The sequence below is a fragment of the Notamacropus eugenii genome, chromosome 1, assembly GCF_028372415.1.
Source record: "Notamacropus eugenii isolate mMacEug1 chromosome 1, mMacEug1.pri_v2, whole genome shotgun sequence".
Lineage (NCBI taxonomy): Eukaryota > Metazoa > Chordata > Mammalia > Diprotodontia > Macropodidae > Notamacropus > Notamacropus eugenii.
This window is the reverse complement of record NC_092872.1, coordinates 533,408,965-533,420,989: the sequence shown is the minus strand read 5'-3', so window position 1 is coordinate 533,420,989 and position 12,025 is coordinate 533,408,965. Positions and strand designations below refer to the sequence as shown.

Sequence of the window (12,025 nt, the reverse complement as noted above, 5' to 3'; positions counted from 1 at the left end):
CTTGATTGGTCCCTGCCTTCCTTGAGGCAGCTTCTGAGTCACTAAAAAGATATTACAAAGTCCCCTACATAGGGGATCAGGACCCCTCCAACTTGGTAGACTTCTGAGGTCCACTCAAGTCTTACACAAGGACACAGCAGGTACTTCAGTTATGGACTTGGCCTTTCATATGGAAACAAGTCTGTTGGGCAGGGTAGGTAAGGTGACTTGAGTGGTCCTCAGAAATCTTCCACATTGGAGGACCCGACCCCATGTATAGGGGACATTTTCTGTTTTTGTTGTTGTTGTTATGGGGAAATGAGAACTCATCGATGGGTAATACAAAGTGGTGATACAAAGAAGCAGAAACAAAAGTCAAACAGCCTTTGTCCAAAATGAGATAACAGGTACCTATATAGGCATAGACAAAGCACAGGGAAAGCAGCTACACGGGAAGCCTAGAGGGAACAGCATTATCATCTAGGGGTGTCAGCAATGATGCAGGAAGTGACTCTCCAGCTCAGTCTTGAAGGAAACAAGAGATTCTGAGAAGCAGAGGTGAGTAGGGAGAGAGTTCCAGGAATGGGAGATACTTGTGCATACAAGACACAGATTCAGCTTTCTTCATGAGGAACAAGTAAAGGCAGCATGATGTAGTAAATAGTAATAACAGTTAGGTGGCACAGTGCCTAGAGCAGCAGCCCTGGAGTCAGGAGGACATGAGTTCAAATCCAGTCTCAGATATTTATCAACTCTGTTGTGTGACCCTGGGCAAGTCACTTAACCCCCATTGTCTCCATGAGAAGTATTGCCATGCAGGGGACCTCTCAAAAAGACGATTTTCAATTTTGACCTTCTTCAGGCATGAGTCAGGCTGAACCTGCCCATGACTGGGCATTTAGACCTGCTCAGCAGTGACCTAAGATGGCTTCTTCACTTTGACACATGCTGTCAGCATAGACAGAGATTTATAATACCCCATTAAAGCCAGGCCCTTGTTGAGAAAGAAAAATGCATCACTCATTTGGGCACTTGGCAGGACAAATTAATCCCCAATCTCGAAGGAAACAAGATTAAATTCAGGTCAAAGAAAGTGCATCAAATATGGGGAATCTTCAGGCATTCCTATCAAGTAACCACATAATCTAAGACTCATGTTTTTCCTTTCCCTTTTAGATAGCATGTAATAGTAGAATAGGTATCTACAGAAAACATCATGAATGAGAAGAATTGGGGGAAGGAAAAACAACCCCAAGAGCCTAATTTCTTATTAATATTAATTTAAGCACCAAGCTTTGTCCTAATGAAGAGATGAAAAAACAATTCCTTCTTTGCAGATATGGGGGACTTTGAGTGTGGAGCTGTACATGTGCCATTAGATTTGGTTGATGTTACAGTTAGTTTTACTAAACTGCCCCTCCCATTTTAAAAATTATTTGTTATGAGAATGGCCCTCTGGTTAGGGAGGAAAGATGAATAAAATTGGAAATGAGGATGATTTAAAAGGAAAAGATATAAATAAAAAATAAATAATAAAACGAAAATAAAATAATCTTTTAAAAATAAAATTAACATGAGCCATCAGATTAGTCAGAAACATCAGTAAAGAGGAGAGATAGGGATTTGTCCTAGGGTGATGAATTTGAGGATACTGAATATATTGTTTCGGTGTGTTCTGATAGCTCTTGTAGTCTTTTAGTAGCCTGGAACCTACTTAACAAGATTAATTAGTGAACACATGAATTTGTCGAATAGTTGAGTTGAGTAAGCTCCTTTTCCCTTTCATTGAAGTATCTAGAGGAGCGGCCTCATGCTGGTGTCCTAGAATCTTTGTCTTGTAGCTACAAGTTACAGTCTCTTTTTCTCCCTAACTCCTCAACCCATGCAGACACTCCTAGGAGGCAGAGTTCTGGATTCAAATCCGGTCTCAGATTATTATTTGTTTACCCTTGAGCAAATCACATAACTACTCTTAGCTTCAGTTTCCTTACCCTGTACAAAGAGGGAGATATGACGTACAGAGGACCTCAAATCCCTTTTTGTGCTGTATCTGTGATCTAGTTATGACTTTGTAGATAGCAGTGAGACATAGAAGAGTAACATTAGAGATTACTAGGGACATTCTGAACAGAAGATAAGAACAGAAGAAGTTTATTTGAATAGGTTTTGAGTGTTAGCTTCAAGATTGGGAAAAAAAATTGTCATTGAGGTCCTAGTGTTAGCTGAGGAGAATACCTTGGCTAACCCTAGGACCTGTTTGGTCTAGTTGCCAGGTAGATACCTAGCCTGGAGAAGACTTCCCATCAGGTTACCATACTTTAGAGCCATTGTCTCACTTCTTTGTTTCTGTCTACGTTCACCTAGAGGTCTAATGTCACAAATAATACTTCTGAGCCTCAGTTTGTACATCTCTGAATTTCTCTGTTCTTCTAACATTCCATTCATTGTAATTCTGTGTTCACTAAGATTTTTATTTGGGGGTGGTGGTGGTGGTGATGGACAAAAATATGAGGAGAGAGAGAGAAACAGAGAGAGAGAGAGAGAGAGAGAGAGAGAGAGAGAGAGACATGGTCTACTTGGTGACTAGTGCCTGCTGTCAGTGCATAAGTTGACATTCTAGTTTATAGATCAGTGTCCTTTGAGTTGGGTCTGTATGATCCATTTTTCCAGGATATGAACCCCTCTGATTAAGCAGAGAGTAGAATTTATAGACCTTTTGGACAGAGCAACAAGAACCTAAAATAGAAGTGATTGATCCTGAGACTACCTGAAACCACTTAATGTGACAACCAAGACCATAATTAATATTTAGACATAAGTCCTTATGTATACATGTATGTATATTGCAATATGCATGTGATACATGTATATGCTGCATGATACACATACATGTGTATACACACACATATAACATACATGTTTGCATTGTGCATACATGCTTATTATACACTGTGTCAATGCATATATGCATATTCGAAATCTGTAAATTCACATCTGGATATGCACACATATGTGTGCCATGCATGTGTTTACATATATACATAAATACACATGTATTTATATAAAAATGCAAGGTCTACTCATGGACCTGATACCACTACTGAACAACATGGGAGCTTTGATTTGCTCCATTTCCAACCTAGGCTGGTCTGTCTCTCCTTAGGCAGCTCAGTAGCCCCTCACTTCTGAGGCCAGACTTGGTACTTACCACAAACCATTTCAGCCCATTGTGGCTCAAATTCCTGAGCTTGAGAGCTCTGCTGGTCCCAGTCTCTAGTAGCTAAGATTATGCACATGAGCTACCATACCCAGTTTGCAATCAGAGTTCTGTCCCTTTTCCTCTCATTTTGCTTTTTTTTTCAAGAGAAAGAATCTAATCCATAGCTCTCGTATGTTGAAACAAGTATTGGACCCTGAAATTTGAATGATACTGGCTTTAAGTCATGTGGTCATAGACAAGTCTCTTTAATCTCTCTGTGCCTCAGTTTCCTCATCTGTACGATAGGGATACTACTGTTTGCACTAGTAGGACAAATTAAGCAGCCTCATCATCATCTCAAAGAACAGGATCAATCAAGTGGAGAGGGAAGAGAAGAGGAGCTTCCTGCTGTCAAAAAACAACATGCCTGTCAGCTTTCATTTAATCACTTGTGATACAGAACTGAATTATAAAGTCAAGATTTGCATTCTTTTGTTCTTTAAAAACTAAAAATATTTGTATTTGAAAGTGCAGTTTGGAAAATGATTTGTAAATCAGAGTATACAAAAATGTTATTTTGTCATATTGCTATCAGGCAGTATATATATATATATACATATATATATACATGTGTGTGTGTGTATATAGATAGATAGATAGATAGATAGATAGATAGATAGATAGATAGATAGATAGATAGATAGATAGGTAGGTACACATATATATAGGAAAATCCACTCACTGAGCTTCACTGGTGCTCAGTTTCCTCAATAGCTATGATAATACATGTCACGAATTTATTGTATTTATTGTAATATTGTGTAACATTGTGTCCTCCATTAGACAGTGAGCTAGTTGAGGGCAGGAACTGCCAATTGCCTCTTTTTGTATCTCCAGTACTTAGCACAACGCCTGACACACTGTAGGTGCTTAATAAATGAGTATGTTCATATATGTATATATATATATATATGTATATGTCCTCAATGCCCGGCATATAGTGGGCACTTAATCAATGCTACTTAAATGATTAATTGTGCAAGGAAGGGCAGAGGGAACACCTAGAAATTTCCGTAGGTGAAGATGGCTCATAATTGAGGAGGCCTCCTTCTTACTGTCCCCAGTGTCTTGCCACTGATACAATAAGGGAGCTCATCTTATAAAGAGCCATTTTTGGAATTCTAGAAAAGAAGCATTCCACATTCTCTTTTATTGCTATCTCAGGGTTTCTGACCTCTTCTAAGACCTAGGACAGTTCCCAGCCTATTCAGAACTCTCTACATATATTTCCAGGCAATTCTAAAGAAATTATAAAATGACTGGACAAGAACACTAGAGACCCTCTACTCAAGCCTGTTTCACTTTACAGATGAGAAATCTAAGTCCCAGAGAGAAGGGTGCAGCTTGTCTAAGGTCTCTAAGCTACCCACCAGCAGAAACTGGACTGGAAACCAGGCCCTCTGATTCCCAATCTCAGCTTTCCCCAATTTTTTTGCTGAAGTGCTAATTATATTTTGAGCATCCAAGCCCTCCTCTCAGCCTGGGCATGCAGCCATGCTTCCTAAGGCTATAATGGAGCTTGTTTTTTCCCCATCCAAGTCTTATAGAAGACTCTTGGTCTGAATCCCCTAATCTCCCTTCTTACCCTTTGCTATTCAGCTTCAGGGCACAGCAGCCTATGACCAACCTCTGACCAAAAGGCTGCTGAGCCCAGATCAGTGTTTATTTCATTAAGCTAACATTGGTTGAGTGCCTTCTGCTACAAGGAGTTTGGTGGGGCTCCAAAGGAAGTAGAGGGCACAGTGCTTGCCTCTGGGGAGTTTGCTGCCTAACTGTGGAGCTAAGAAACAATTGATGATGATGGTGGTGGTGGTGGTGGTAGTGGTGGTGATGATAACAACCGTGAGAGATAGGTTTTATCATTATCCTCATTTTACAAATGAGGAAACTGAGGCTGAGAGAGGTAAAGTGATTTAACAAGGATTTGTTGCTATTTTTTGAGTCGTTGCAGTTGTGTTCGATTCTTGTGGCCTTATTTGGGGTTTTCTTGGCAGAGATACCAGAGTGGTTTGCCATTTCCTTCTTCAGCTCATTTTACAGATGAGAAAACTGAGGTAAACAGCGTTGAGTAACTTGCCCAGGGTCACACAGCTAGTACATTCCTGAGGCCAGATTTGGCACTGTATCCACTGTGCCACCTGGCTACCCCATTGTGTGGGGAGTAAGGCAGGATTAGAATTCAGGTTTTCTTGACTCTAACTTCAGCACTTCCACCACCTGGGCTCCTCATTATTTAAATTAGAAGCAGTTAAATGCTAACTCTAGGAGATAGACAAGCAGATGTTTGCTGGTCTAATAACATGTGGTTTATACATATGATTACAGATGGAGGGGATCTTAGATCCTGTAGTCTAACCCCCATCTTTTTTACAAATGATGAAAATGAGGACCAGGGAGAGAACAGAGGGACAGTGCCCAATAAGATTTGAACACAGATCTTCTGATACTAAGTCCACGATGCCATGTTTTTATGTGTCAAAGGAGTTCAAAGCATGGGGAAAGAGAAACTTGGGTTTGGGTAAGTCAAAGAAGATGTCAATCTGAAGGTGATTTAAGAGCTAGGCCTAGAAGAAAGAGAAGGATTTAGTGGAAAGAGTGGTGGGCATAGTTCTTCATCTGGAAAGTCCAGCCAGGAGAATCAACATAAGCCAAGAGATGGAGGCAGAAACTCAAGGAGAATAATCATTGGTCTAGACCTGGAATGGACCTCTGAGGCCATCTAGTCCTATCCCCACCCTCATTTTACAGATCAGGAAACTAAGGCCTAGGGAGATTGAATGATCTGCTTATCATCACACAAGTAGTAAGTTGTAGTTAAAATTAAAATTCTGTTCCAGTGTGTTTTCTACTACCCAAGGCTGGCAGGTGGAGGAAGGGGAAGTCCAAGAAAGTGACCCCCTTGATAAGAGGCCAAATGTATCATTTAGTGGTAAATCATTCAGGGAAGGTCTGTTTGTAGAATCTTGGTTGCCTTTATAGCTTTGACCCTTGGGATACCAAGAAGCCCAGAGCCCCATCCTAGGTCTCCTAAGCCCTCAGCCACTTTGCATGAGACCCTACCGTTGCTCAAATTGTCCTGATTAAAAGAGCAAAAACAAGCCAGGTGTTAGCTGGAAATGGTATAATTAGCACTTAGTGCTGACGACTCTCTCTCTCTTTTTTTTAAACCTTGGACATTTTTTATTCACTAATCATCTCCCAGTACGGCTGAGCTCCAAGCTCGCACACGATTTACCTTTTGATGTTCACATAAGAGAACTCTTGAATTTCAAAGAGCCGGCGGGGATTTGCGGGAGTAAAATGCCGAAACTGCAGCTGTAATCAAACCTCATTAAAGGTTATTCTTTAAGCAATTTTTTCCCTCCCGTTTTTCCTTTCTCTCCCCTCCATAATTAGAGGGTTGGCTGTTGGGGGTGGTTAGGTTCCCCTCATCCCCAGTAGTGATCACGGTAAGGTTTCCTCCTCCATTCACCCTAACTGGGGCTGGTTTCACATGATGGCAACCTCTGGCTCCTTCTTCAGTGAATTTGACGATGGGGCTTGGGTCTTTTTGGTGGGGTTCTCTTCTCCACTTTGTCCTAGTTGCCATGGAGAGAACTAATATTTCACAAATAAACGGAACTACAAGAATAAAGTTCTCACTGTGGATTGCTGAACACCCAACACAAAGGAAAATTCTGCAAAGGGTAGTCTGGGAAGGAAAGACCCACTCATTTCCCATCCTCCTTCTACTGTTCACATCAGGGCACATCTTAGAGTCAGCACCGTGGTCAAGGGAACTGCCATGTATTTAAGTAGTGTGATTGGATTTGCTCCAAGAGACTAATGATACCACCATTAACATTAGCTATTATTTCTTTAGTTGCATTATTTCATTTGAGCTTTGTAACCACCCTGTGAGATGGATACTCCAGGTATCTAAAACGTGCTAATTAAGACTTGAGAGGTCAAGTTGTCAATATAAACTCAGCTAATAGATTTTGGAAGCAAGACTTTAACCCAGGACTTCTTGACTTTAACACTGTTAAAATCTATTGTGCCATGTTGCCTGTCATAACATCCAGTATCTCCTGAAATGCAGGTGATTGCCTGTTCAGAGTATCTGTCTTTTCTTGAACCCCTAATATTTTTGTCTTTTACTTCCCTTCATGCTTATATAGTATCTATCTACTTTAGCATCTTTCTTGGCTCTTTCTCCCCTTTTTGCCTGCTGACTGTGAGTCATCACTGTGCTCCCTGCTCCCTCTTCTCCCACTCACTTGGCAATCCTTATCCATTCTCACAACTTTTCCTGTTGATTTCTATCAGAAACATTCTTAAATTCACATAGTTTTATCATTCACCTAGAATGGCCAGCGAGGATTCTCATCCTATGTCTACCACCGTATAACAAACTTTGTGTGATCTTGAGCAAGTCACTTAACTTTCCCCATCTGTAAAATTTGGGGATTGAACTAGATTATTTCTAAGAACTCTTCTAGCTTTGACCTTCTGGATTCTAGGATTCTATCTCACTTATGCAAACATGGTTCTCATAACAAAATTACATCATTATTGCATCTAACTATCTTTCTAGACCCATATTTCTTTCTTCTTGTAGAAGCTTTCTATTTTGAATAACTCGTTATCACTCAAAATGGAATATGTTTAAAACTTCATTCAGAATCTCTTCCCTATCCTACCTTCCCAACCTTGAGAATATGTGTAAGTTTCCCCAGTAGAATGTAAGCTTCTCAAAGGCAAGAACTATGTCTTTTTTGTCTTTATATCCCTAATACTTGGCAAAGTGATCAACATAAAGCAGGCAATTAATAAATACTTGTTGAGTTGTGGTGAATGTCTCCTGGCTCTTCCATTACCATCATTGGCACTACTACAGTTCATCTTAGAGTAATCCAACATTCCTCCTTCTCTGTTATCAGTCTGGGTGATTCCTTCATCATAATATTTAAATTATAAAGCATTTATTAAGTATGCCCTCCTCTTTTTAGCCATGCCAATGGACAGTGACATCCCATGACAGTCCTAGTCATCCCAAAGCCATGCCTTTTATCATCCCTCAGCCTAAATATTGGTAATTTTTACACATTTAAAGTCTGTGACCCCTTTTTTCTCCTTGATATAATTCTGATACTACCTTAATTTACCTTAACTCATATGGAGAGGCTCGGTTCCTATCTTTCCTATTTTGGCAACAGTTTGGTATAATTTCAACTCGTCAGAAGATACCTTTAAAATAGAACCTGAAAGGCTTAGATTGATTAACCCTGAATACAAAACAAGAGCCAAAGGTTTCAACCGTGCCCCCCCATTTCTTAACAAAATAAACCTAGTGTATTCTTTCCTTTAGTTGATATCACCCACTACCCACCCTGGCACAGATCCGTTCTCAACCCCCCCACCTCCTTCCTCTAACAATGTGTGCCTTTGTTTGTCTTCCTATTTCTGCCACCAGAAGCTGTAATGGTTTTTCCTCTCTCCATCTCACAGCGTGTCAAACCGAACTCCAGTGCATCTGGTCCATGAGATCATCTTAGTGGATGACTTCAGTGATGACCGTAAGTATTGCCATTTACCTTCTTTCTTATTTGGGTCCAAAGCTGAGGAGTGACGCTCAGCACTGCATGGGTTCCCAGGGGACCAGGAAAGTCTAAGCAGGCTTGGAGAATTTCCATCTGAATGAGAGAAGAGAATTGAGCTTATGAATCTTTTATAACTTCTTTTGTGACCCCATGGACACAAGTCTAAGTGTGCAGCAACTTTTTTTTTTTTTGGTGCCAACTTGGTGTAGCGGGGAAAGCCCTGAAGTTGGAATCAGGATACTTTATCTGTGTGTGACCCTGGACAAGTCACTGTGAGCTTCAGTTTCCTCATTTGCAAAAATGGGAATATTGATAACATTACCTCTTAGGGGTGTTGTGAGGTCATACAAGATAATTTATGAAAAAATGCTTTGCAAACCTGAAAGCACTTTATACATGTGAGCTATTGCTACATATCTGGGCCTGTAACTATGTGAGTCTGTTTGATCGTACACTTGACAAGGTGTGCTTCCCTCCCTCTCTGACCTGAACTTCTGCTTCTACCTGGACCATTGATTGCAGTGGCATCTTAATTGACCTCCCTGGCTTAAGTCTCTCTTTCACCAGTCTAAGTATCCCTCTTTTCCAGTCACTCTTACACTCAGTGGAGTGATTTTCCTAAAGCACAAGACTGACCTTACTTAACAAGCTCTTGTGGTTCCCTATTGCCCCTAGAAACAAATAGAGACTTATGTGTTTGACATTCAAAATTTTTCACAACTTGCCCATATATGTGTGTGTGTGTATACACTCATATACATATGTATGTGTATGCATATATACACATGCACGTGTATATATGCATACAGTGCATACACATATGTATATATGTACGTGTATACACATATATGCATGTATCTGCACATGTACATGTATGTATATACACACATGTTATTGTTCAGTCATTTCTGTCATACCCAATTCTTCGTGGCCCCATTTGAGGTTTTCTTTAACAGAGATACTGGAGTGATTTGCTATTTCCTTCTCCAGCTCATTTTACAGATGAGGAAACTGCGGCAAACTGGGTTAAGTGACTTGCCCAGGGTCACACAACTGGTAAGTGTCTGTGGCTGGATTTGAACTAATGAAGATGAGTCTTTCTGACTCCAGGCCCAGCACTGTTATCCACTTTGCCATCTAGCTGCCATACATATCTATGTGTATGTGTATATTATGCACATTCATTCAACAGTCCAGCCAAATTGTCCTTCCCGGTGTTCCTCAAATATAACCTTCCATCATCCTTGCCTCCCTACTAACCTCCCTGTTTGTAAAAATGCACTTCTCCTCATCACCACCATAGTTTCCTTTATGGCTCAGCTCAGCTAAGGCCTTTATGGCCTCAATATGGCTCAGTACTACCTTTGGCATGAAGTTTTTCCTAAACCTGTTAACATCTAGTGCTCTCTCAAAACTGCATTGTATGTATTCTGTGTATATTCTGCATTTGTTGTATACTTATGTAAATGTTGTCTCCAATGGAAGGCAAGATCCTTGAGGGTAGGAATTGTTTCCTTTCTGTCTTCATTCCTCCATTGTCTAGCTGAGTACCTAGTATATAGTGGGTAAATGTATGTGGATTGTTTATAAATGGCTACCCTGTCCCTTTAAAGATTTTAACCTAGAGCTCACTTCAGTGTGAGTAAATATGATTTCCTTACTCTTACTCTGTGTGAAGACATCTCAACCAAAGTTTGCCCTGGAATGAAAGGGTTCCCCTGATTTCCTAAATACCCAGTTTAGTATCATCTTATCCCCCTTACATCCCACACCTCTTCCCCCATCCCATACCCAGTAGGCCTATCTAGGCCATGCTTCTACGCTTCACAGATAAATTTCTGTTGCCCAGTTAGTGAGTAAACAATCATTTATTTAAGAGCTCATTATGTGCCAGACACTGTGCTAAGTACTAGAGCTACAAAAAAGAGACCAAAAACAATCCTGGACTTCAAGGAGCTTACAATCTATTAGGGGAGATAATGTGCAAACAAATATATACAAAGAAAGCTACGTACAGGATAAACAGGAGAAACTGAATAGAAAGAAGGCACTGTAATTACGAGGGGTTGGAGAAGGCTTCCGGTCAAAGGTGAGATTTTTAACTGGCATTTGAAGAAAGCCAGGGAAGCCAGAGGGCAAGATGAGGAGGGAGAGTGTGCCAAGCCTGCAGGACCTGCAGAGAAGATGTCCAGAGATAAGAAATGCAGTGTCTTCTTTGTGGAACAGCGAGGAGAGGAGTGTCGTTAAATCAAAGAGAATGAGGCACAATCCCTGTCCTGAGGGAGCTTACAGTTCTAATACGGGAGACACTATGTAAATAACTGTGCACATATAAGACATTGAAGGTGTTCTACAATTCTACATGCAGTCTTGAACTATTATAGCCTGGAAATGGGTCACCCTTTATACAGAATAGATGGAAGGTAATCTCAGAGGGGCAGGCCCTAGAAGCTGTGGAACCAGGAAACACGTCCTGCATTGATGGGCACTGAGCTAATTCTGGTAGGAAGCCACTGATTCCAGGCGCAGAGGTGATCTCAGCCCTTCCCCTCCTTCCACATGGTCTTTACCAGACACACCCAGGCATGATAAGAATCCCTTGGACTCCCTGATCTATAGAGAAGGAGGCTCCATAGTTTTCTTGTGTGGCCAAGCCCCGCAGACTTAGAAGAGTTTTAGCAGAAGGTGTCAGGGTACCCTAGTTCAGGCTAGAAAACCAAAATTACTCCCCACTCAAACTTGAATTAGGAATTTTTTTTTTTTAATTGCCAGCCTTGTCATTTCTGTGATGTAGGGAACTTCTAGCTAGGAAATTGACTCTACAAGGCAGTATGAGCAATTGGTCAGTAAAATTTGGTCTCAGAGCACAGAGCACTGAAAGATTAAGCAGTTTACCCGGGGTCCCACAGTCAGAGATACAACTTGAACCCAGGTTTTCTGATTCTACTTGCAGCTCTCTGTCCTCTAGGGTGGGCCACTTCTGAGCCACTTTTCATAACGATTGTGATTAGGATTCAGCTTCTTCCTCTCCTGTTTTCTTGCTATTCTAAGCCAAGAATAGGAAGTCATCAGAATTGAGTAGTCAGGGAAATTGGAAATAGGTCAGGGGATTGCGCTTTCAGGAAGGCTCACCTGCTGCTCATATCCCCTCTGCAGTGCCAAGGTGCCCTCCCCCCCCACCCCGAACAGGGAGGCCAGGATGCTC

At 41.1% G+C, this 12,025-nt stretch overlaps 1 protein-coding gene across 3 annotated transcripts in view; it reads left to right on the top strand.

The window, feature by feature from the left end:
* Positions 1 to 12,025, top strand: part of GALNT14 (polypeptide N-acetylgalactosaminyltransferase 14) — a 323,787-nt gene that overhangs the window by 237,147 nt on the left and 74,615 nt on the right. For all 3 annotated transcript variants that reach the window (XM_072634106.1, XM_072634105.1, XM_072634107.1), the window contains exon 4: positions 8,729 to 8,796. In XM_072634106.1, the coding sequence (XP_072490207.1) occupies positions 8,729 to 8,796 (68 nt within the window). The remainder of the gene's footprint in view (positions 1 to 8,728; positions 8,797 to 12,025) is intronic.